Below are 27,372 nucleotides of genomic sequence, written 5' to 3'. Positions count from 1 at the left end.
TTCAACTCTATGTTAATGAGCTTTGAGCTGAATCCCATCTTTTAACACTGTGAATCAGTTTAATGAGGCTGCGTTGCCTTTACTTTTATATCCAGTCCTTTCAAACTCAAAAAGACTAGAAAACTACATATCATGTCACTACCTTCACTCGATAAAATATGGGACAAACTTTTTAAAAACATCAACATGTTTTAGGGGCTAAAAAAGACGCTGTGGTTTTGTGGACGGTTGGTTGAATTCCTCAGATCACTAACCTGTCTCCATCTTGCCGTCGAGGGCCGCAGGTCCGTCCAGGACCAGGCTCTTTATCTGGAGGAACTCGTCGGGCTCGTCGCCCCCGACGACAGTGAAGCCAAACCCTCTGCGACTCTTTTTCAGCTTGGTATTGATGAACGTCCCCTTCAGCTCGGACCGGTTCCGGGTGAAGAAAGGCTTCCCTCCTGGACACACAAATCACATCTCAGACGCTATGATGTAACGATGTTGGAGGACAAACTGAATTATGAAGCTTGACCCAAAATATCATTAATTACATCAATAGATAGATTTGTCTTTTCACTTTGAAAAGGCTGCTGCACCTTGTTTAGTGCTGTGTTTCCCAAACAGAAACTTTGGCAGTGAATGACGAGGACAGGTGAATGATGAGGACAGGTGAATGATGAGGACAGGTGAATGACAAGGACAGGTAAATTGGTGTTAATAAAGGTCTATTTCAATGTTTCATTTTTTAAATGGTTAAATAAATAAAAAAGTAAATAATCTGAAACACAAGGAAGGCTGTGTGTGTGTGTGTGTGTGTCGTAGAAGAGATCAGTAACTGTGTTTGTGTATCACATTAGTAGCTGCAGCGCTGCAGCGCATCAGTGTCAGTGTCTCCTTGTTTCCACAGTGCTGCACACTGTATGCGTGTGTGTGTGTGTGTGTCATTGTGTGCGGCGCCTTTGAAAAGAAACTCTCAAAAGATGCGAGATGTAACAAAACGGTGAATTGAAAACGAAAAAAATAAAAAGAAAGGCTGTGGTTTTATCCACGAGGGATCCGGAGATGTTAGTACAAGCACAGGAAGAGGGAGGAACATGAAAGCTAAGGCAGAGATTTCAAATGATGACTTTCTCCCAAGGAATGTCAAGGCCTGGGACACAGAGAGGTAGGAGGTGGAGACGGACAGAGGGACAAAGACAAGAGGAGAGACAGACAGAACTGACAGTAGAAGCAAAGTAGAGAGTTGTGGGGGACAAGACAAGACAAGAAAAAAGACTGCGAGCAAAGAAAGATGTTCGAGTTTGAGCGATAAAATAAAGAGATCGATGAGAGGGGGAAAAAGAGAAAGAAGGCTGATGGAGGAGTAAGAGAGAATAAGAGGGGGAGACAGGGTGAGGCAGTTAATTCTCTGTCCTGGCTGCACTAATTAGACAAGCTGCTGGTGGGAGAGGACAGAAACTCATTAAAGGCTGCTTTCTGTGAGTGTGTGTGTGTGTGCGCGCGCTGGTATATGACGAGTGAAATCAGGCCATTATTTGATCCAGAAAGAAAGAGGTTCTGTGAGAAAATCAACATGCACAAAGTGCTCTAATATTTCGTGGACATCTGAAGCATTTTTTTACAGTTTGGAACGGTAAAGGCCTGAGTCAGGCTTGAGTTTCGACTGAGAACAGAACCTTGACTTGGTGGATTACAGTGGCCCTGAAGTTCAAATCACCATCACAAATGTCGTTTTAAGCTAATGTCGTTGTTAAGTTAATGTTGTTGTGTTTTACGTCAATGTCGTATTTAGCTAATGTCATGTGTTAAAAAGAAGTTATCGAGATAAGAAGTTTAAAATCAGTCAATTATTGTGATGAAGTCAGAAATATGTAAGAATGAGTTTAAAAAAAACAGATAATTGTGTTCGCACATTGCAAAAACATTATATAGCTACAGTGTATATATATATACATACATATATATATACACATACACATATATATACATATACACATAGATATATATATATCTATATATATCTATATATATATAGATATATATGTTGAACCCTTGTTATAATGATATTAAAGTTATTGTATCGTCACAAAACCAAAAAACTGCCCCGAGAGCCATCCTGGGAAGAAATAAAAATGAAATAAAAAGATCCACCAAAAAAAATGAGTTTTGTATTGAATTGAATTTGTAGTGCTTCTTCATAAATAATATGTGAAAGTTAAAGTTAAACAGCTGCTTTATTGTGTCAACTCATAACTGTCCGTCCGTCATGAAAACTCAAACACGGCCTGAGGCGACGACAACGCGGGAAAACAAACGACAGTGAACAAATGTAGTTTAATAAATGCCTCTGGGTAACGAGAGAAAAGTTCTGACTTTTGTTTCAGACTCTATAAGATCTTAACTCACGTTTTTGTCCCATAGCGTTGGGCACTGGGGGTCCGGTCGGAGGGTCCCTGTACGTCTCCTGGTGGTTGGCAGCGTAGCTGGCCAGAGGAGCGCCGGCCATCGTGGAGTCCTCGATCCATTCTGCAAAAAAAAAAACCCACATGTTCTCTGGATGGGACACAGACAGGTGCCCTTTACATGTGGGACACAGAGGGACTAAAGGCTCTGGGACACAGAGTCAAGGTTTGACTTTGGAAGGAGGAGAAGATGGCGACGCAAGAATGTCACAAATCATTTTCCAATCTGCATCAACCTCCACCTTTAAAACCAAGAACTGTGTGGTTTAGGTTGTATATTTGTAATTATGTGCATTTAAGTATGTAGTTTAATGCTACTCTTGCTATTTTCGTACTTGTTAAAAGTGCTATACAAATAAAAATGCCTTATTTATTATTATATTAGAAAAACACATTTTCTTCTACTCAATTTACTATGTGCAGTTAAATATACCCTAAAGTGGTTTATTGTAGAGTTTGACCTATTCATCGCTATTTTCTAGTCAGTCTCGGGAGTTGCACACTTCGCAGAAATGATGGGTCAGAGGTTATATTTACATCATTTAAAGAAGATTTCCACTTTTGCTGAAAATGTGTGCAATAACCAATGAAAACTTTAGAAAAGGTGTTTGACTTCCACACATTCAGTATGTTTAGTCAAGCTAAGGTCATAGTCCGACTAAGACAAACAAACAATGGGGCAACTCGCCCAGTCCGAGTAAACATGTGTACGTCTGACTCCGCCTCCGTATGTGTGCAGGAAACTGGTTCAATACGCACTACACTCATATTACGTGTGTAGTGCGTATTGAACCAGTTTCCTGTTTCTGACCTTTACGTCATAGAAAAACAAACAATTGCGAACGGCAAGTTGGACGGTGAAGTAGATCGCGTTGTGGTTCTGTATGTTTCGTACCTGCTGTTCATGTTAGTCGCAATACAAATTAGCGCTGTCACAGTTTATACGTCGTCTAATGTTTTTCTCTCTGCTTTGACCTCACTACCTTCACATCATCGTGATGAAGTGAAACCACCGTTTTCATTTTCACGAGAAACAAAGTGTCTGACTTTGAATGGGTCGTATACATTTTCATGAAGCGTTTTACACTGTTTCACATCGACATGAATAAAACCAGGTGTGTATATAACTATAACACTTTGCCCCCACCTTTGATTAATCGCCTTGTTACAGCGTCACGGCAGCGATCGGAGCACAACCTTCATTAATATTCTCCACAGAGCAGCGGCGGAATTAATGCAGAGGTGAAATGAATGGTGTAAAAATGCCGCTTGAAGGTGTTGAGTGTTTTTTTGTATTTTTTTTTGAAGAGAGAGAGAGACTAAGCTTTCAGACGGGGAGTAAAGTCAGCAGGTAATCGAGGGGAATCGAATGATTTCTGCTGAATGAGCAGAAGGTGGAGCGCGATAAGACGAGTTCCCACGTGGGCTCGGCCGCCACATTTACAATTAATCTCTCTGCGGGACGTCGTGGGAGGGTATGTGGTCTGAGACGTGGGGGAAGCGGCAGAGACTGAAAAGACGACTTTTTTTTGTGTGAGTGTTTGAGGCGGGTGAACTTTGTTCCAGCACAAAGTTCAGTATGAAAGGGACGGGTGGGATTCTTGTTCCTATATAATGCCAGCAAGGGGGTGCTGTTCCATTATCCAGTTCTGGCATGGCTCAGTTTGGTATCACGTTGTTTTTCCATGACTTCACAGAACCTCGTGAAACTGTTGTGATGTGGTTTTTGTAGCACCGAGTCGTACCAGAACTGAGAGGTTCATTGAATTAAAGGAGATCAAGATGAAAAGTGAAAAACGAGGAGCAGATCTTCAGGTTCCATGAAGAATCCTGACATTTAGGCTGAAACTAACTGAAGTTTGATTCTATTTTTTCACAACTTAAAGGAACATTATGTAAGACATATTCTTACATACGTTCTTACCATTTATTTTCCCGGAGAAGTAAGTAATTAAGCTTTCCATTCCATTATTGTCACCTTTTTTCCTCATAATAATCTGGCAGTTTGTGCACTGAAAGGTGTAATCCTGCCCTCCACAGCCCTGTGGCTGAAACAAAGCGGCTTGACGTTTATTGTGCTTGTGTGCATACTCTTGTTTTGGAAACTTCCTGGTAACCGACGCTCTCTCCAACGTGGAACGGGATTACACTGCATTCCATTTTCCCTTCAGAAGTCGGAATTGGGAAGTTCGCTAAATTTCAGTTGAGAAGTCGGAAAAATCACGGATGCAGAACTTGAACTGTTGGCAATACCAGCCGATAACAACACTTGTCACGGTATTTCGCACAAAGCAAACTGTGTACGGTTATAAATGTGTGTTACATACTTTTTGTAACATATGTTTTTTATTATTAGAAAAGAGTAGAATTACAAATGAATGAATTCAAGTGTACAGGTATCACTACCTTGTCAAATATAAAATGTTACCCACACCCTGTTCTGGTTGAATTTTCACACAAGAAGTGAAAAATGCTCTGTCATTAGTTTAACAACGGCTGTTTCAAGTGTCGCAAATTAGAAAAGAGATCTCTCTCTCTCTCTCTCGCTCAGAGGGAAAGAAAGAAACTCACCTGTTTTCTCCTTGAGAGACTTTAAAAAAAAAAGCTCTCAATTTATTACCACCAACAAGTGTCTGAATGTAACTGGAAAAAACCTCAGAAATAAACTTGAAAAAAGGGCCGTGTGCGCGCCACAGCCGCAAATAATAGTTATGCCTTTATGGAAGAGCACTTAGCAAATCATAAGGCAGCAGCAGAAAAACTGGACTCGAGTCAGAGGCAATCAGACAGACACACACACACACACACTCACTCAGACGTCTCCGTCACAGACATGAGCAGAAATAAAGGAAATGACGCCCTTGGCGGGGGCTGGTGAACAAACCTCGGATGTAGCGCTCACCTTCTGGTGGCTGCTGGCTCTGGGGCTGAGGCGGCTGCTGATCCAGCTGCCTGCGCTTCTTCGCCTCCAGCACTGGATGCTCATACTGGGTCTTCCTGTTGATGTGACTGTGGGGGGATGATGATGATGAGGATGGTGATGATGAAAGGAGCAGTGAGAGGATGGAGGTAAGGGATGAATACAAAGAAATCAATGAGGAGGGAAGGGGAAGAAGAAGGTAAATAAGAAGAAAGTGGAACATCGCAGGGAGGGAGGGAAGGAGGGAAGGAGGGAAGGAGGACAGACCCAGAGGAGAGGAGAAGATAATAGAGAGATCAATGCACAGACATTCATCCATGTAACTCCTGTCAGAGTCAAATAAATCACATTCTGTTTAATGGCTTCGTTCACAGAAACCTGAGAATCCTGAAGAATCACCAAACAGTACAGCAAATAACTGAAATTGTGAATAATATATAACATATATATATATATATATATATATATATATATATATATAAAGAAGGCAAGACAAAATATTCACAGAGACAAAGAGGAAACGCCAAAGCTGTGAGGCCTTAAGTGCTGCTTTGAACGACATCTAAAATGCATGAACTGCATTCATATTATGAACTGCATTCATACGCAGGTTTCCCGCGTCATTTCATGCTAATTTGTTTTTCCACCAAAATGGTGATGAGGATACAAACAAGATGACCTGCATTTGAAGGCTGTGTGTTTTTTTTTTTATTTAACTTCACACGAGCGACACTTACTCAACGTAGTAGACCCCGTACACTGGATCGTCTATTTTCTCCCATCCTGGTGGAAGCTCTGTAGGGAGAAAAAGAGAAGAAACAGAAGAGAGTGTGAGGCACCTTTAGAGTCCGGCTTTGACCAGGATCTGACAAAAAAATCCCCAAATCACTGTCGGTCCTGTCAACTGACATGGTCACTGAAGTAGTTCAGCAATTTCAGAGTTCAAAAATAGGGTGCATTTTAATGCCGTCTTTGAAAATACACTATAAACATTTAATAAAACAGAGGAGCTTAAAAAATAAAGAGGAGAGGATTTACCAGGGTCATTGAATGCATCTCGTATCTGTCACAGCTCAACAAACAGTGAACCCTATATTATTTTGCTCTGGGGTTCTAAAGGTTCCTTGGTCAAATTTAAAGACTTTTCAGGGAGTTTCCAGGACCAATTCCCTCAAATAAAGTCAAGGACTAAATGTGCTGACACAGATTAAGATGGGAGGACAACTTGTAAGAGCTTGTCTTTGTCGTTCGTGATTGTCCTTGGGATCTTGGTCAAAGTCGGTCTTTGTCATTTGTCTTTTGGTGAGACAGAGATCTTGGAATTTTCATTTCCCAGACATCATGTCGTCATTTTCTCTCTCTTGTTCAAGGACCCATGAACAATCAATGGCAGGAGACATTTACCTAAATATCAACTTCACTTCTTTCTTGCACAAAATTCAAGCACTTTCAATGACCCATGTCAATTTAAGGCAACTTTGAAAAAACTTTCAATTTTTTTTTTCTCCAAACTTTCAAGGACCCGAGGAAACCGGATGATCTGTGACAGCAACGCAGTGGACGTTTATCATTTTCCTTCCACAACAATTCAAAGTAACGGCTGGATTATGTAAATAGTTACCAGTGGTTACGGTTCGACAGGAGTCAATTAGAGAAGAACTGATTGTCTTTAACGGCGAGTCAGAAATGTTATTACACTCATAAGTGCTAATGATAACTCATAAGGTGTGTGTGTTCATCACGGGGCGAGGAGCTGCTTCCTCCTGGATGTAAATGACAACATTTGTCGTTTGCTGTCATGGTGGAACGACTCCTTCATTGAGTGCGAGCAATGAATGAATGAATGAGTCTCACACACACACACACACACACACAGGACACTTTACTCTCCTGTCACTATAAATAAAGCCTCGTCTCTCTCCGACTGTGTCTGACTCCAACAATAAAAAATACAGAATGCACATCAGGTCCGTTGAACACCACGCAGCCTAAGGCAAAGCTGGAAAAGCTGATCAGTTTTATTAAAACTGTGACGTGTAAACTTTAAATTTGAGCAGCTGAGTCGCAGGCTGATAAGAACCAGTCAGGAAATAAAGTGTGAAACTGCATTTTTCTTTTTCATAGACAGAGAAAATGGAGTCGTATGGATGTAGCCTCAAGGCTGTGAAGTTGCTGGAGGCAGGGTGTCCGTCTGTCCGTCAGTCAGACAGACAGAGACTAACGCGCTGACAGACAGACAGACTGACCCAGCAGCTTCACAGACTGCTGCTCCCCTCACAACGCTGACATTTCCACACATCAGATAAGAAACAGAGTGAGGCTCAGATGAGCTGATGGATGGAGAGATGAAAGGAGGTCAGGGACGGAGGGAGGAAGGAACCAGGGAACGAGGGAGAGGACACATTTTTCAACCATTGTACACAAACACAACAGGCTCTCAAACTGTGCTATGATGACTCATTTCTGTGGGTTTTGGGGAACTATTTTACAGTTTTATTTTGAAATCCTATGAAATATCACTGTAAATATCATCATTTTTATATATTTTTCTCATAAATTTGACTTCTTTTTTAATTAATTGATTACATTTGCATCATAAGATCATCGTTCCATGTCAAAACAAGCTGTTTTATTTGGAAATCCTATGAAATACCACTGCAATTATTATTATTATTTTGACTTTTTGACTAGTTTGACTTTTTTCACTTTCCAGGTGCCCTGGAAAACCCGTCCCAAACCTGGTGTTTAGACTCTTTTACAGGAATTAAAAGTAAAATTATTTCAACTCAACGCAGACGTAGGAAACATAAATAAAACCATATCAGCAGAGAGAAACCACTCCACCACTTTGCAATAATCTTATCAAGTAACAATATTATTATTTACGACATAAATCATTTATATTTATATATATTTTATTATAAATAGATTATTTTTGCATCATAATATTATTCCATATCAAAACAAACGGTTTTCTTTTGAAATCCTATGAAATTATATATGTATATTTTATATATATATATTTATACACATATATATGTATGTATATATATGTATTTTTTTCACAAAAAAAAACTTATTTGCCTTTACTTTCTGGACCAAATCCAACACAATCCCGCAATAATCTCTGGGTTTCTCTCTTTAATTTGACTCGACACATAAACCATGATGGCTCCACATCAGCAGCGAGACGACGGCCCCGTTGTGCCGTCGTCTCGCTGCATTCGCCGTCATTAGCTCCATAAAGAGACTGAAATGACTGGACGCGGCGTCCCTTCACATTCAGCGCTTCTGTAACACTCTCTCCTGTGATGTATGAAGCTTTACATACTGTGTTACCCTCAGACCATTAGGTGTTAGGGTCTAATGAAACCTCAGCAGCAGTGAATAATCTCAATAATCTCATTACCACGATGCATTTTAGGGTCGTGTGGACAAAAGAGAACTGAGCGAATGTGGACATTCTGGGAAAGTGAGGACATTTTGTCTGGTCCTCACAACTTTAAAGGGCTTTTTTTTGAAGGTTGAGACCTGGTTTAAGGGTTACAGCAGGTGCAATATGAATAACTCATGTATTTCATAGTGGATTATGATTTGGATTAATATGAGTTTTGATGATTTAACCCTTTAACAGCGAGAATATCGCAGACGACACGTTTGCACGACAGCAATTATGTGATGGGTTTCTTCAAACAGCTGAGAAGTTGCATGTCAAAGCCGACATGTTGTTATTACGGTGATTTCACTCGTGCTGTTGCAGGAAGCCGGTGAATCAGCGCCTTTGTCACCAGAGAGGAGGAGAGATGGAAAAACAGACAAAAACTCAAACCTCTATCCTCTCAAATATTTCTTTTTACTCTTCAAATTTCAAGTTTAACATGCAAAATCTGGTGTTCATGTACAACTGCAGTGTTTGTTTGGTTTTTTTGAATAAAACTTTGAAATATTTAATACACTATTTTAACTTGCAGTAAATTTACTTTTATCGAATAAATCTAAAATCATGAGTTACAGTGGAGGACACGCTTTTAGCGTCAGCCATAAACCCCAGTCTTAAATGGATTTTATTGGAAAATCTACATTTTAAATTACTGTAGGTCTAATTTAAGGGTTTAGGCATTTAGTCATGACAGTTAAAGGCCCTGGTATACAACACGCACCGTGCAGCCCAGATTTTTGGAACCGTGTGCAAAGAGCACCAAGCAGAAAAAAACATTTCAACGACAGAACAAGTAGTCGCCAAGGACTCAGTCATCCAAGCCTTGACCTGCGAGTATAAAACCAGGGTCCACGATATACAACGCACACGCCATGTGCGCCTAAGTGTACCACGGGCTTTAAGGATGCAAGAGAGTGTGTGTGTGTGTGTGTGTGTGAGTGACAAACGTAGGCGTGAGCGAGGCGTCTCAACAGAAGAGTTTACGTGTCAGTGTGTGTGTGTGTGAGAGAGAAATCTTGTTAAGCAGAGATCCCTCCTCCTCCTCCTCCTCCTCTCACCTTCCTCGACATATTGTAAATTCAAGGAGAAGTCAAGCATGATGAATCACATGTTTAACTGTGAGTAACTCATCTGTGTGTGTGAGAGATGATTTGTGAATCAGCTCCTCCTCCTTGTCTTCCTCCTCCTCAGAGCTCTGAAGTTAATTACATTTCTTTGCCCACCTGTATTGGACTTTGCTGATCGATAATTATTGAACAACAGAGTAGAGCTGTTTCATGGACGAGGGACGGACTCCTGTGATGTGATCTGATGATGTGAACACGACAGATGCTGCGTAACCTTGTTTTTCTGGCTTCTGTTTTTTATTGCACTTCTTTTGTTTGCTGGATGTGCCTGTCTGTCTGCCTGTCTTCCTGTTGCTACTGTTTCAAAGATGCAAAACAACGCTCCTATTTCTCTGTGGGCGACACCTCTTTATTCCACACTGAAGCGATTTCTGGAGTTCTCAAAATTTCAAATTCAAGCACTTGTGAAGCTTTTCTCAGCGCCCTCACCTGTGTTTATGTTCCTTTTTACTCAAATAACATACAATTCGTACCTAAAACCACTTAAAACCACATTGAAAGGGATCGTTAGACTTTTAGGGCAATACATCGATATTATACCCATAACATTACATGAGATTTAGATTTTGGATATTGTTGTATCGTTTTAAAGGCTGTTGCATTGAAAACCATCATATTAACTATATTAAATATGTGGAATATGCATAAGAAATTGAAATTATGTTGTTCTCAAATGTCTTGTTTTGTCCATAAAAACAAAAATAATTTAGTTATAATGATTTCTTTGTAACACGGAGCAAAGAAATTAAGAAAATATTCACAATTAAGAAAATATTCACAATATTGTAAGAAGCTGAAAAATCAGAGAAACGATTCATTCTTTATCAAAATATCTGTTGTAGCCATGTATATATAAATGATATACACATGAAAAAGTCACTTGTAATTTGACCACATTTATAGTCAATCTCATTGTTTCTAACATGTAAATATCCTTTATTTCACATTAAAAAAGCCAAATAAATAAATAAAATAGATATTATCTAAAATGAAACCAAGTGTAATTTAAGATCACGTAATACAGATCAGACCACAGGAATAACACACAGCTCCTTATATGGACATCCTGAGTAAAAGATAAAGTTCTTACCAAGGTCATTGTCCAGCTCCTCTGTGTGTACCCCTTCTGTTCAGAGAGAGAGAGAGAGAGAGGGAGGGAGAGAGAGAGAGGGGGAGAGAGAGGGAGAGAAAACAGCACAGGACTGACAGTCAGTAAGGTGCAATGACACCTTGAGGCCACTAGGTGGCAAGAGTTAACCAAGTCATAGATTCAACCTTGTGTCACAATCCATGTTTACATGATTGTTGTGTGTGTGTGTGTGTGTGTGTGTTGTATTTGTGGCTTTGTGAGGACCAAAAATGATATAAATCATACAGAGTGCAGACAGTTTGACAAAAACCTTTGACTTTTGGCTGCTCCTCACATCTAAAAAAGGCCTTTTGGATTGAAGACCTGTTTTTAGAGTTCTAATTTGATTTAGGTTAAGGTTAAGGGTAAGGGTAAAATGTAGCATTAGGATGGTTAAGGTTAAGGGGCTAATAATGCATTATGTCTGTAAAGGTTGCCTCTCTAGGACCTTTTTTTCCAGTCATAAACTCTGTCCTTGTCAGGACTAGGAGTCCTCATGGAGACCAAAACCTGGTCCCTCATGAGGCAGAACCTCATTTCTGAGTTAAACTGGTTTTAAGTTTAAGACTAAGATTGAAATTGTTATGGTTAAGGTTAGTGATAATGCTTTTGTTTAGTCTGTCCTAAGTTCTAAGAGGATTAACTGCTCAAACCTGTGAGAGTGTGAAGAGATTTCACAGCTTTTTATCGTTCTGAATGATGAAAACATCAACAAGCTCTAAAACCATGAATCAGCTTCAACCACGTAGGTGTCTCCATGACTGACCAGATTAAATATTCGGCTTGAAAACACAATATATACATATATAATTTCAAATATCGGGCATACTGGAGTCTCATTTTAGAGAGATTAAATAATGTATTCACTGTCACTCACTGCAACTTAACACAAAAATCTCTATGTAATCATTTTAAAATGATGAGTCAGCATGGGGAAAACCACAGACAACAAATTAACAATCAAATGACATTCACGAGAGGTTTTTTAAGCATAAACAAACATAATCTGGTGGTAAAATCGTGCTCTGGAGAGGACGTACCATCATCTTCACATTCTTCCAGGGGTTTCTGAGGCTTGTCCAGGCACCGAGGGTCAATCCAGGAGGTGGTTTTTGTGTTGTGGCTGAAACAGAGAATAATGATAACATTAACTGGGGTTATAGTGACAATACATAACTTTTCTGTAAAGTAGTTTGGTTTATTGGAACTTATTTGACATGAAAACACATAATTACATAATAAAAACACTGTTACATAATAATCTTCAGGAAATTAGAGACATGATTTTTCCTGGAGATGCAGAGGTTAGTGTTTTTTGTTTTTGTTTGTTTTTTTACAAAAAAGCCTGAAAAAACAATGTTTTTCTAAAATAAAACAAACTACTAAAAACAGAAATCTTTCATCTGTAAAACACAGGAAACAAATCCGTTCTTCATTATTAAACGTGGTTGTTTATTAATGAAGTTTTTAGTTTATCACGTTAAAACCTATAATAAAAAATATTTATCCAGAGTAACATGTTTTATTAATGCACGTCATTTTTTAATGATGTTTTCCCAACATTACAGCACTTTGTAACCATCTTTGGTAACAAGGAAAAATTAACCGTGAGGTTTTTGTCACGTTATTAATGTGTCACATCATCAGCGATGTCTTTGTATAATTTCATTCACATTTGAGCACATTTTGTGCAAAATCAGAAGGCTGCAGCAGCTAAAGTTAGCCTAACTATGGCTTATAAACTAAGCTAGCATAGATAACCCAAACCCTAACCCATGAACTGACCACTCATTAAAATGTAAGAACAGGCTGCACTTGCTGTATGAGGTAAGCTAGCATGAGGACGGATGGGAAAAAACAGGCTCCAGCTAAAATAAGCCAAGCTAGCACTTGTGAGGTAAGCTAACATAAGGATATATAGAGTATGTGAACGGACCACAATTACTGAAAAACAAAAGTTAACAAGCTACAGCTAGGTTAGCCAAACTACCACCCATAATGGTGACATACAAGTGCAAAGTGGGATTTTCCTTCACAAAAACAGAGACAAAAGACATATTTAGGAGCAATGGCAACCTTTAACATCATCATCATCGTCTTCAGTCTTTTCTGTGAAGTGTTTAACGTGTATATATTCACCCCAAAAAACAGCAAAACTTTTGTAGCTTGTTGTCTCTTCATGTCTTGGAGTTGGCAGATTTACATTATTTAAATAATTAGATTTAAAAAAGGCCGTAACTATAGAAACTAGGGATGCACCAAAATTAAAATTGTTGGCCGAAACTGAAAATCTGAAAATGAGGAAACACTTGGCTGAAAACCGAAACCAAACCAAGTTGTTATGGCTGGGACTGTGTACATTAAAGCTATATAAAGAGAAAAAAAGCAGTAGAATGCCTTATTTGGGCCATTTTCGGTGCATGTGAAATAGTGACCTTTTGTCATATTTTAAAGGGCCGGTATGCAACATTTAGGAGGGTTTACTAGCAGAAACTGAATAAACTACTCATCAGTATGTTTTTATAAGTGTAAAATGGCTTTAAAATCAACATTATTTGCTTTACATGGACTTGGAACAAGTGGTACTTTAGTCAAGGGCCTCATTTTACCAAATAGTAGTATTTTAAGTGGATCTCCATATGAACAGCTTCGAGGAAAGATAACGTAGAACATCTTGTTTAAAGGCATGTAAATAAAGCTGTCCCTGTGTGTGATGTATACTTACTCTATAAAGTAGACCTCCCCGTTCTCGGTGTAGGCCATCTCCCAGTTGTCAGGCAGAGGTCCCAGCGGGTCCTCTGGGGGAGGATGGCTCAGGTGAGGGTGTGTCTGCTGTGTGCTCTCCGTGGTGGCCGTTGGCGAGGGGGTCGTCCCAGAGTAGGATGGTTCACTCTGGCGGGGGATGTAGGGACGCGCCGAGTGATGGATCTCGTCTAATTCACTAGAGTCTCCTGGTGGAGGGGAAGAGGAGGAGGAGGAGGAGGGGGAAGAAACAAACACAGCTTGGTGTTAAGAACATCTGAGCAGGGTGTTGAAGCTTTCAGGAACAAATAGAAGCTGTGACAACAATTTGGCGCCACAAGAGGTGACACGACAGACACAACTAGTGACATTGCAGAAATAACCCCGATAACATGATTTTCTTCTTACTCTGACAATAATCACCCACAAAAAGTACCAGGAACTATGATGTGATCATTGTAAAAAAAGATAAAAAAGAGCACCAAAGACAGAAAAGAAAGAAACAATCTGCACACATACAGTAAAAAAAAAGAAAAAGAAGTTTCTCTGTAAATGAAACAGTCATCACAGTGACAGTTACACACAAGTTATAATAAACTTGATGACATCAATCATTTATAAGAGAACAGAAATAGAACAGGAGCAAACAGAGAAAGTGTAGAGAGAGAAAAAAAGAAACACAAATATACGACTGAGGTAAAAATATTTTAAAAAGTAAAGCGAGAGAGAAAGAGGCTAAGTATTTTTGCTGCATTCAACCAAATCTTCACATATTCATATCAATACAAAAATGTAAATTTTACAGGTCCAAACACTTCCATAAAGCAGTGAACAATAGAAATGGGACAATATATGATATTATTTGTGGTGAATTTCCATTAATGGGACAATAATCAGTGCAGTAAATATTAACTTTTCACGCGAGTGACTGATAAATGCTGTCTACCACACTAACATACAGTCTTAGTGATTTGTTTTAAAGCATCAAAAGGGGAACTTTATTTATTTAAGGCTCTATTTAAGATAGTTTTTACACTAAAACAAAACCTTCATTAAACATACAGTATGTATCCAGAGTAACATGTTTTTAGTCATTTTATAAACAAGTCATTTTTTAGTGTTAGCACAAATGTTTTCTTAACATTGTAGCATTTTGTTACAATTTTTGGTAATGAGTTATATTTAATTTTAGTAGTTAGACATTTTCCTACTTATTGTACTTTTTGGTAACAAATATTCATCAACAACATCTTTGTAACATTAGTGACATAAGTTGATTTGTTTCCTCTGAATCATTTCATTCATACTTTTCCAAATTTTGGGAAAAATGACAGATATGAAGGAAAAGACAGTAGACAACGGACATGAGGTTTCCCCCGTGTATGCTTTAACATTTTAGCGGTTTTATCATGAATTGCAAGTGAGCCAAAATTACCTCCACAAGATTTCAGAAACATCCAATTTCACCAAAATAAGCTTTTCTTTTTTTTTTTCACCTCAGTTTTAAAAAGCAGATCCATTTTGTCTTGAACTACTTTTCACAGAAACTCAAAGACATGTGACTTCAGCTCAGGCCGTTCACACCTCACACACTGTGACCTCTGAGGTGCTAGAGCATCACTTCACTTCCTGTCGTCTCACTTTCACGCTCACACTTGACGCACAGCATCGCATGACTGTAAATAAACAACTTTTGGTCTCATCTGAAAAAAAAAACAACCACTTGGTAGAAACGGCTTCTTCTAACATTTTAACATAACATAACCTCCTCACGTACAAAGCACTTAATGGACAGGCCTGTTCATACCTGAAAGACCTAGTCTTACCCTATCACCCTAACAGACCACTTAAGTCAAAAGATACAGGTTTACTTGTGGTTCCCAGAGTCTGTAAGAGCAGAATGGGAGGCAGAGCCTTCAGTTACCAGTCTCCTCCTCTCCTGTGGAGCCAGCTTCCAATGATAGTTTGGGGGGCGGAGCCTCTCTCTGTATTTAAAGTTAGACTTAAAACTTTCCTTTTTGATAAAGCTTATAGTTAGAGCTGGTTCAGGGAAACCTGGACCGTCTCTTAGTTATGCTGCTGTAGACCTAGACTGCTGGGGGATTTTCCTGTGGTACACGCACATTCACTCTCTCACACTGAGGATATGATTATGACTTTTTGTATGTCATTAACCTTGTCTCTTTCTCTCCCTAGTTTGTGTCTTTCCTTCCTTCCCTCTCTCTCTCTCATCTTGCAGGTTGTAGGATCCAGATCCAGTTTTCGAGGCTATCCATATCATACATATCATCACCATTATTATTGTGCTATAATTAAAAAGTCGATATCATTAACTATAAACTTGTAACTTTGATACAGTTGTTGTGTATCTGCTCCTGGTCTCTCTCTCTCTTCTGTCTCTACCTCATCTCCCTCTTGCCCTTTCTGTCCCCACCTCTCCACTGTCCCCCATTTTCCTTTCACCCCAACCGGTCGAGGCAGATGACCGCACATCTCTGAGTCTGGTTCTGTCAGAGATTTTTTCTTCTGTTAAGAGGGAGTTTTCTCTCTCCACTGATGCCTAGTGTTTGCTCATTGTGTGAACTGTGGGGGTTCTCTGCTCTCTTTGATGTTGTCTATGTACAGAGCATTGAGATAATCTATGTTATGATAAGGCGCTATACAAATAAAATTGAATTGAATTGAATTGAACATCCCACTGACCTATCCTAACACACGAGAGGATAAGTCCAGGAGAAATTCTATTTAAATCATCACTAATGAAGCCCTGAAGTATACATTTATATGCTCCTACACCATTCCTATGACACACAACTCAATCTATCGACGACTTCTGTTCTTAATGTTCTCAGTACAACAATATATGATATAAGAATATTTCTGTATTGAAACACAACAATTTCCATCACCGTCCTGGATCAAACTGCTGTTCTTCATTCTTATATTGATTTAAAAGTTGTCTTTTGTAGATTCTTTTCAACAGCAATATGTTTTTACTTCTCTTTAAGTCACACAAAGTTATCCTGGCACACTGCATTTTTTTAAACAATATGCCTGTCTGTCTCTCTGACAACAATGTCAATATTTTAATTGAAAGTAAGCTCAATTTCTTGCTTTCTTGAATATAAATTCCCTTTAAAATATTAACAATAATACCAATGAAATACTGATAGAATCATTAACTCCACACATGGAGGTGACTCCACTGCTCACAGCCAGATGGCACTGTTGCAAATATCTGTACACATGGATACAGGCAGATCTAGTCAAACCCAGAAAACACTTACTCACCAATCAAAGACGCTCTTGTTCTCCGCAGCCTCTCTCCTCCCTAAAGTGCTCCTTCTCTCTCCACCTTCTTTGAGCTTGTTCTCCTACTTTCTCATTTTCCCTGAGCTTATTCTCCTTCACAGAACAAAAAACCCTCCTTCACCTCCTTCTCTTTCTCTCTCCAGTCATTTTCAGTGTTGCCCACTTCACCCTCTCCAGGATGGCCACTCCCCCTTTTCCTCTTTAATGTCCTGCTACCTCGTCTCCACTTCGATCTCCTCCCACTTCATCCATCTCCTCTCACGTTCTTCCTTTTCCTTTTTTTCCTCATCTAAACGGAGCGTGGATCAAATTATGGCTAAATAAAAACAGAGTGTCTTCTCAGGCTGATGTTGAAGATGGTTCTCCCTGCCTGTGCTGTGTGTGTGTGTGTGTGTGTGTGTGTACTCAGAGACTGTTTACTTTGAAGGTGTCAACAGCAGCTTAGGAAGCATGTGACTCTCTTTCACAACAGTGGAAGTTTCTGGTCTTTGAAACATTTCAGACCCAGAAATTCTGACTCAAATGAACGACTAGAACAAGGAAATGTGATAATTAAGTAAAACTGAAATGCTATAATAGTGTCTTTATGTACAAAACTACTATGTTCTTTATATATTAGTGAGTAAATAACACACAATGTACTGCATATTCTGTGTTATTTACTCGTTGTCTACAGACTTCATCACAAAATCCACACAGAGCTGAGGCAGAAAATGCTCCTCTGTCGTGTTTTTGTTTCTGCAACACCGTCATTCAAAATCTGGTTCATTAAAAACTGGTTCCGCCTCCAATTATCATGCAGGAGCCCAGTGCCTGCCCACTGCTCCATTGACCCCTAAAAACGAATACTAAAACAACTACTAAAAGCATCACCAAAACTACAAATAAATTACTAACAAACCTACTACTAAAAGTACCACTAAACCTACAACCAAAACATTACTAAAACTACTACTAAACCTACTAACAAAACTACTACTAACAAACTAAACCCAAGACATTGCTAAAACTACTACTAAACCTCCAAACAAAACTACTACTAAAACTACAACAAAACCTACTACTAAACTAACAAAACTATTACTAAACCTACGACCAAAACTACAACAAAACCTACAACCAAAACTACTACTAAACTAACAAAACTACTACTAAACCTACTACGAAACTATAAAAACTACTACTAAACTAACAACTGTTACTAAACCTACTACCTAAACCACAACAAAACCTACTACCAAAACTACTACTAAACTAACAAAACGATATTCGATAGTCGATATTCCAGCTATTTAGTTTTGCATCTGAGGACAAATGTTTTCTTTTGCCTCTTTACCTGAAAACACAGATGACATGACAATCCAGGTTCACTGGGTTGCTTAGTTTGTTTAACTAATTAGAAACAAAAGATTCAAATTAAGAACACGGACATTTAGAGTCTGAAGTTTTGGCCGCTAAGAACAAGTTAGGAAGCAAATGTTGGGTTTCCAAAACTTTCAAACTCAGTACAATGCAGCTACTTAGCCGTGTTTAGACTGCAGCCTAACTCAGATTATTCAGCATATTCAGATTATATCTGTCTTGATTGAAACCACATACAGAGGTGGTTCTGAACATGGTTCTGATCGGATTTTTAGGGATCTGTTTCAATCTGAATGTCTCGGTTGCTCTGATAGGATTTCAAAAAATGTCTTCTGCGTTCTCTCGCGACGGCGACAACAACAACAATGTAGATCTGGAGAGGCGGAAGTTAATTGGAGCTAAATGATCGATCGGAAGAAATCATTTGGGACAGAAACTGACAGATTTCTGCCGTCCATTTTGTTTATTTTCTTTAAACTACTTGGTTTTTAACTCTAGAAATCCATGTGGACGTTGTGACCGGATGATGTCAGTATGGACACACATTTGGTCAGATTCGGGTTAGGGTTTTCAAACAAAAACACTGCAGTGTGGATGTGACTTTAGGGTTTAGGGTTTATGTTTGACCATTATTTAATCACTTTACAACATATAAACAAACAAAAAGTTTTTAACTAGTGTCAAGTGAGTTCACGACTCTTGACAGTGAGCTAGTAAAGCTAGCAAGGTGAGACGACTGAAAACAGGTTGGACTTTGACTGAAGAACAAAGAAGTGAATTCTACTGCTCAGAAAAACACAACCGTTCAGCAGTTTGACAAGATGAGCATTTCTCGTGTCTACACACCTGTGCTCTGCTGCAGTATACACACAAATACTCCCTCAGTCAGAGTCTGATAGTTTTGTTTGACGGAGACACAGCAAAACAAACAACGCTTACATAATTCTGTTCTTGACGACCAAACAGAGGCAGAAAAATAAACATTGCATACTGCAGCTTTAAAGTGAGGCGGTCACAGAGTGAGCAGCAGAGAAGCCGTCCCCGTCCTCCCCGTCCTCACCTGTAAAGCTGCTGTTCATGTCAGGGAGGTCCTCGTCGTCCTCCTGGTGGTGGTTTCCGGGTCCTATTCCAGCATTGTGCATGTCATTGTAGGACTTGGAGCGTCGGGGCGTGGAGTGCTGTGAGCCCGGCAGGCTTCCACTGAGCCCGTCTGGCAGTGGGGCATCACCGCCGCTACCGCTCCTGCTAATCACTTTCCCACCGGGGGGCTGCACTGGCGGCTTGGGCGTCCCATAATAGTTACCTAGGCAACAAAGAAGAAGAAGGCAAAGAGGAGGAGGGGGGATTAAAAAGAATAAATAAATAAAGGCAGATAAAGGAAGGGCATTTTAGGAGGAGGAGGACAAGAGGGGACAGGTCAGAGGTTGGGGGGGGGGTTTGTTCACAGCCTTTGTATGCAAATAGCCGAGCTGGATTATCTGTGAAAATTTGTGAAGCTATTTATCTCCAGTTTGGTCAAAACACTGAGTTTATATGTTAGATATCGGGAAAAACATAGATTATTAAGACGCACCACGGTTCAGACGTGGACGATTCTGAATCGATTCATAAACATATCACATGTAAATTTGTGACTCGAGGTCAACGCTGTTGTAACGTGTAACAAATGATAACACTGTTGTTGTTAAAATAGTGGTGGCTAAGTGGTGAGTGAGATTTTCAAAAGACTGATTTAAATGGTTAACGGTTTTATAATCGAATTGTGAGGCACCTAAAGATTCCCACCCCTAATATATACGTTCAGTGTGATCACAGCCACAAAGGTACTTCTTGTATTTGAATGGCAGACAGTATTCAAAGCGAAGGTTGAGTGATAAAACCAGTGTTAATACTGGTCTGATGTTTATGCCAATATCGTCTTCAAGTTCTAAAAGCAGCTCAAAAGTGTTGCATATTAGCCCTTTAACTCTAACACACGACCTCCCGTCACTTCCTGTTTGGTCATGAAGAGGTAGAGGAGCAACACGTCACAAAGAGCTGCTGTCGTGTCGTAATTCACATTATTCCCTGTGTGGAAATATCAGGCATTTGAATCATGCAGTTCCTTTTGGTAAAATGGTAAAATCTATTCACTGCCAAAAATGTCAGCTGTAAATTAATATTTTGACTCATAGGTGAAAAACTGGGACCAAATAAAATGGATTTTTTTTTTTCTCCACCCCAACTGAGACATTTTCATCCAAAGTAAAAACCTGAACACATTAGAGAAGCAGAAGACAAAGCCAACCTGTTAATGAGACGGAAAATGTTTTTACTCCACTTCAAAATTTAAATTGTAAATTAGTCAGTTTCACAATTATTCCAGAATAAAAAATGTCTGTGCCCAACATTCAGAAGCCAAAAATCAATTAAAATATTGAAATCCTGGAATAAACACAACATAATTCTCTACGTCACGGTATATAATTGAGCTGTTTCCAAACTTCAAGTTATTAAATCCACACCAGAACAGTGTCTTTGTTTCACCACTGGAGATTATTCCACACACAGACAAGGTTTTCCGTCATGATATCACGGTCAAAGCCGGATTAATGAAAATGAAATATCGTTTTTTTTTCCTTTTCTTTTCTTTGCGACAGAACACAATTATGAGCCAACGCTGCCTTTGGACGGCGCACAGAAATGTTTTAATTGTGCGTGAGCACAAACTCGACTGATTTAATAAAGTGGCAAAATACGACAGGGAGTTCCAATTTCTGCCTGATTTGTTACTTTGGTCGGCGCTTGTTTGTTATTTGTTGCCAGGGTTTGGCAGACGCTGAGATCAGAGACACTGTGGCTTCACTGCTCCGTCTGATCTCCTGGATCAGCTCTTTATGGCCCCGAATTAACAGCCGTCCTGAGAGATTCCACCACAAGGGGCAGCGTTAGGCACTGAGTCTTCAAAGTGGACCATCTTGGATGAGTCAAAACCAATCACCAAGTGATTTTTAACAAATGATATTATTATTATTATTGATTAATCAGCCAAATATGACAAATTACACAAAAGTTGACAAAAAATGTTCATGTCATGTATTCAATTTATACATGAAAAATACACAAAGCAAGAAAACATGAAAAAATTACCTTGATTTTTTTCCGTATGTTTATAAACGCACTACAGTGCAGACGTAAACTTATAGATTGGAGAGACGGCTCATTGGTGTTGATCAATAATTGGTTTCTGAAGCAATTGCTTTTATCATCAATTAACAAAAATATGGGCCCAAAAAAAAGGAAAAGAAATTGGCATAAAACATCGGCCACCGGCTGCCACCACAGGTCAACGTAGAATAAAAGTTCTACGTTTTAACCAGAGTGACAGTGCATTGTTATTGTGTTGATGTGTGTATCGACACCAGAGACAATAACAGAAACAGAAAGAAAAGATCTGAACGAGTAACGAGTAACGGATCTGAACGAGTAAATCAAAGAATTGTAGCGTGAAACGCTGCAAAACATTATTCTGGTGCTACTGATTGAAAAGGGGCAAATAGTTGTGTCACTTGTAACACACATGTAAACATCTCAAAATTCACTATAATGGGTAATTTATCCGAGAGTACAGTGCGTGTAATACAAGACCGGGCTCATAATGTGAACTTTGCACTAAAATACCAGTAAAAGAGCTAATATGTTGCATAAAAAGGTGCAACAAATGATTCCAACTCCTCCTTATTTTGACATATTTTAATATATTTAGCCCAATAAAACAGAAATGTTTTAATCTGCCTTTACCGTCATAGGTTCCGATTTCTAACAAGGTCCCGCTCTTCTCCAACTCCAGGAATTCCTCCACTGACAGGAAGTTGTAGTCCACGCCACTGACTTCTCCTTCACGTGGAGCGCGGGTTGTACCTGCACACGGAAGGACAGACAAGGTTTGAGCAAACGGTTCAGTTAATACATCACAGATGTTTTTTTTATCTTTCCGGTTGAGCACCGGTTTGTCTTCTTAGGATTGTTGGGCGTTAACCCATGTTAACCCATCGATGTTCTTATTGATGCAATGCTAGTATTTGCAGCTGAGGACGTCTGGACACCGATTGTCCTTCTGACCCAACTGTCCCCTCATGGTCACGTTTTCTAACGTTTAGAAAAGCTTGTCGGCCATGATGACGGGAGAGTAAACAATGCAGCGTTACCTTCAAATGTTGAAGAATAAACATTAACGTTTTTCCAGATGCTTATCGATACTACAGTAGAGACCAATGAGGAACTGGTAGGTTGTAAATGATTCAGGAATTTTAGAAATATTGCAAATAAGAAACACTCTATTGGAATTATGGGATGTTTTTGCAACACTGGGGACCAGTGCAAATAAAGTCCAAATTCTTGATACAAATCCCCCTTCTTAACATGATTTATCACACTGTTTTGTTGTTTTACTTTGTTGTTTTGCCAGGGAACATTGTGAAAATTGCAAAAATCCCATGGTGCACCAGCAACCATAACAGATGTTACAAAACAAATCAGCACACTATTCTTGCACAAAACCTAACGCTGCCACAGAAATACGCTAACATTGGAGAAGACGACGTAGAGTATAAGCATAAAGCTGGTGAAGTTACAGTAAATGTTAGGTTTCCCAAAGTTGCTAACTGGTTGTTTACATGAATGCACGATGGTAGCATTTGGTTTTGAGATCTTTTCACTCTATTATGCCACATCCATGTGGGAAAAAAACTATTACAATAACTAATGCCATCTACTGGCCAACCACAAGTACTGCAGCCACATGCTCACAAAGATCTGCATGAATAAAATCAATGAGTTAAGACAAATTAAAATTAAAATTCATTTTGTGGGAAAAGGTGATGATTTCTCACATAATTTACTGTATTTCACTGATCAAATCAAAAATGTAAAGACTTGAGGTAAATAAGACAGGGAACATACAATGCCTGAGATATAGTATTTCATATATTCATTGATTCATTCATTCTCCATGACTACATTTGGAGCTGGAGTGGAGAAGAGTATTCACACAACCGAGAGATCATTTAATATTGACAGATAAAAAATCCATGAACAACACGTTGATGGTAAGAGCGTCTCAGACGGTTCGTCACTGAAAACAGACTCTAACAGAAATGATGATGATGCTTTGTTTGTTTCCTCTCACACGGGGGTAAAGTGTGAAGTCTGGTCGTAGCACTTCAATGAGATTCTAACATATGTTGTCACGGAGGTGGCGACGGCGGGCGATGGTGAGATTCTACCATTTGTCTTCAATGGTTGTTGACAGTTGGTCAGCACGGCGTCAACGGCAAAGACAATGGTGACATGACAACACTGAAAAGACAGCGTAAAAGTCAGAGTATCTTTAGTTTAGGAGGATCCACAAAGGTTTTGTATAATATTAACTTTTAATCCACATGGAACTGGAGTTTTGGGAGCCTTATAACACTATTTCTTTTGGGAACAAGGTCCCAAAATGAAAAGATCTCGAAATGCCCATTGCACCCCTTGTTTTTTTTGTGTGTACACAACCAATACACAACTTTGCGAAACAAAAAAACCTTAACCCCGCTAACTTAACACGCATTGAAAATGGGTCCCAGAGTGAAAAGATTTCAAAATGCCAATCGCTACCCTTGTGTTTTTGTTTATACAACCAATGAGCGACTTTGGGAAACTAAAACCTTAACCCCGGTAGATTTACCCATGTGGTCAGAGCCTTCTTCTCAGTATTGGGTGGATTTCTGTGGCAGTGTTCCAGCGCCACATACAGGCCTGGCACATATACAACAGCATTTAGAAGAATCCACAAACAGTTTTGTACCATATCAGCTTTTAATCCACATGGAACTGGAGTTTTGTGAGCCTTGAAATGCAATTTTTGAGGGAAAAAGCTCCCAAAAGATCTCAAAATGCTACTTGTTTTTTTTTGTGTACAGTATAAAATCAATCCGCAACTTTGGGAAACCCAAAGCTTCACCCTGCTAGCTTTACCACCATGGTCCATGCCTTCTTTTCAGTATTGAAGGAGTTCTTGTACAGGAAGACATTTCTTCCGTCTTTACGGAAAACTTTTCAAGAACAAAAAAGAAAAACATATTATCCAGGGAAAGTTCTGTTGCTGTGTTTAAAAAGGCCCGAAGCTACTTCCGAGCAGAATCTGTTCAGTGACAGCAGAGAACTTTCTTTATTCCTTGCTCTCTGCTTTCACCCTTTCTCTTCATCTACCTGTCTCATCTTCAGTAGGTTGGTAAGCAATTAGCTGGTAAAAATAGATGTGAGGGGACACAGGGAGAGGCTCCCACTGCAGCCACACTCAGTGACAATGGTGATAAATCACAGACGTGAGGACTTTACCAAAGCAAGCATATATTTTACACACACATGGAGAGAGGCTCGCTTTCTTACACGTTGCACTAAATTAAAACTTCTCAACAGGCATCAGTTTAATTATAGAAATTACAAAGTCACAGAGTTACTCTTTTTATAAGTTATTGATATTGCCGGCAGCTCTTAAGGCTCCCTGCACAACAAACAGTAGATATTATAATCACTGCCAATTCTTCTATGCCATCTCTGTTATTAGCTACTCCACAGGGGCTCACAGTCTCACAAAAGTCTAATAAAGGTCTGACAAAAATTCATTTATCATTGACTACAAACTTCCAAACACTTTCACATCAAGAGGAACCGGATTAAAGGTAAAATCTTTTCTGACGTCAATGGAACAAAGCAGGGATGGGAATATCGAGGAAAAAAATGCTGTTTCAAGTATCAGTATAGTATTTCAAATATTCATTAATTAATTCATTTGTTTTTTTGCATTCAGAATAGTACCAAAACAACCAGACCCTTCCCCTGGGGTACCAGAGTAAAATGGTGTGGTACGATCAAGGTGGAGGTAGACTCGCTCCTACCTCACTGACACGGCCAACGACCACAGCCCACACAGTGGCTACCAAGTAAAGGTACTGTTCTCTGTTGAAACGCAAGCCTGACCCAGGACTTCACCATTCCAAATAAAGCTGGCAATAAATGACTCGGCTAAATTGCTTTTGCTTTCCGACCCAGTGACCTTGACCAGTATCAAACCAATACCGATGCCAATTCCCATCCCTACTTGTGATAATAGATGCACCACAACTATCTTACCTAAAATCACAGTAACTGATCAACTTTTTACACTAAAGCGCCCATTCCTAGAACACACTGTATCAGCTCAGTCATTCTCAGGCAGGTAGTTAGTCTTTTACGGAATATCTTCAGCCAACTGTCAGTTCTCTCCCCACACAGATGCTACCATTGATTCAACTCCACTCGGACACTACTGCTCACAGGAAGTGGACTTGTGAGGTGTTTCAACAGGGACTCTAGTGCAGAGGCTTGGCACAGAACCAGGAGTAAAACACTGTCATCGCTATGGGCCTAATTAATTCAATACACCCCTCGAAAAACAAAAGCTCCATTGACCAGCCTGTGAAATTGGGTGCGGGTGAAAGAATAAGGCAGAAGACGTTAGTAAAAATCCAGCTCGTCGCATGTCTCGCGCTGACTGGGTTCTTGGTTTAACACCACCAACATCTTCACCAGCTGAGCTGGGTGGGCGAATCATCATTAGCATTTCAAGGAGAGGATCAAGGAAGCGAGATATTGTGGAGATATTGGCAGGCGAACTGAGCTGCCACTGCTGCATCCAAACACAACTCATGTCCAGAAACACAGCGACTGTAGCTGCCGTCTGTGCTGTAACACGCTGTAAATAATGATCCAGTTCTTCACAAAAAAAAACACACACACACACACACACAGAGAAAAAGGAAACGGATGAAAAGAGAAATGGAAATTAATTAATTAATGGAAAGTTAATGCGAATCACGTCAATGATATCTGATATATGATGAGGTCATATGGATTCAGAACTCTCTTTTGGGGTTTTTTCTAGAAAAAGGTGACAGAGCAGAACAACCCAGTGAGGGGTCAGGTTTTGAAAAGTCGACATGAAACGGGGATTTAAAACTTCCTACGAAGGGAAATTATTGTTTTTTTCTAGTATTTACTGTATAGGTGAGAAGGCTTAAAAAGTATCTATCAATGACTATCAATGATCCAAGTCTATTTTAGGGAGATTTCTAAAAACATTCAAGGGCCTTAAAAAATATGACAGCGATATCCCTGATAAAACACTGCATTAAGATTCAGAACTATTAGTTCAAGAATTCCCATGATCCCAGGCTGCTTCAGAACATCATCAAACCAACTGGTTGTCGCCGGAAGTTGGGATTTCCTGAGTCGAGTCACATTCCCAACTCAGAAAATCAGAGCAACTTCAACAACCCTGACATGATTCCAAGATGGCTGCCACATTTACTGTTACTTGCACTTCTCTACAATGAAAGCAGGAAAAAAACGAGGGTGTGGGTAGAAAACAGAAGCAGGAGGAAATGTGAGAGAGAGAGAGAAAAACAATACGAGGAGTGGAAACATTTCAAAGAAAAACCAACAATCGTGACACAGATTTATTGCCAGACAAAGAAAACAACTCAATGTGGTAATTTGATGGCGTGTTCATGGTCATTGTTAAAGGGTGACCATGAGGAATTGTTAAAAATACAGCGCTGGTGGGTTTCCTTTCTTCACGGATCCCATTCAAACAGCACCTCTAACCGACTTAATGCGAGTCCACAAACCTCATATACTTATTATTCCCAGCCTAACTGAACTGTGTAATGGTGTGGTTTTTAAAAACCATCAAAAACAAAAAGCCTTTATTATGTTTTTCTACTGTTATTATAATAATCAACCACAGTTAAATCTCGACTGGTCACGACCCTCGCCGTGACCTCGACCTTCCCAGTTTGTCTCCACAGACACCTCAGTTTACACGGGATCAATTC

At 39.5% G+C, this 27,372-nt stretch overlaps 1 protein-coding gene across 7 annotated transcripts in view; it reads right to left on the bottom strand.

Annotated features, from left to right (window-relative positions):
• Positions 1–27,372, bottom strand: part of magi1b (membrane associated guanylate kinase, WW and PDZ domain containing 1b) — a 172,065-nt gene that overhangs the window by 50,371 nt on the left and 94,322 nt on the right. For 6 of the 7 annotated variants that reach the window (XM_044024399.1, XM_044024404.1, XM_044024401.1 and 3 more), the window contains 9 exons: positions 22,256–22,375; positions 19,536–19,778; positions 13,785–14,010; positions 12,100–12,182; positions 11,021–11,056; positions 6,102–6,159; positions 5,329–5,453; positions 2,389–2,508; positions 255–440 (listed from right to left, as the gene is read on the bottom strand). In XM_044024399.1, the coding sequence (XP_043880334.1) occupies positions 255–440; positions 2,389–2,508; positions 5,329–5,453; positions 6,102–6,159; positions 11,021–11,056; positions 12,100–12,182; positions 13,785–14,010; positions 19,536–19,778; positions 22,256–22,375 (1,197 nt within the window). The remainder of the gene's footprint in view (positions 1–254; positions 441–2,388; positions 2,509–5,328; positions 5,454–6,101; positions 6,160–11,020; positions 11,057–12,099; positions 12,183–13,784; positions 14,011–19,535; positions 19,779–22,255; positions 22,376–27,372) is intronic. The other variant, XM_044024402.1, reaches the window with a different exon arrangement.

This window comes from Solea senegalensis, linkage group LG4, assembly GCF_019176455.1.
Source record: "Solea senegalensis isolate Sse05_10M linkage group LG4, IFAPA_SoseM_1, whole genome shotgun sequence".
Taxonomy (NCBI): domain Eukaryota; kingdom Metazoa; phylum Chordata; class Actinopteri; order Pleuronectiformes; family Soleidae; genus Solea; species Solea senegalensis.
Note: the sequence above shows the minus strand (reverse complement) of the source record. Positions and strands in the feature narration are given on the sequence as shown.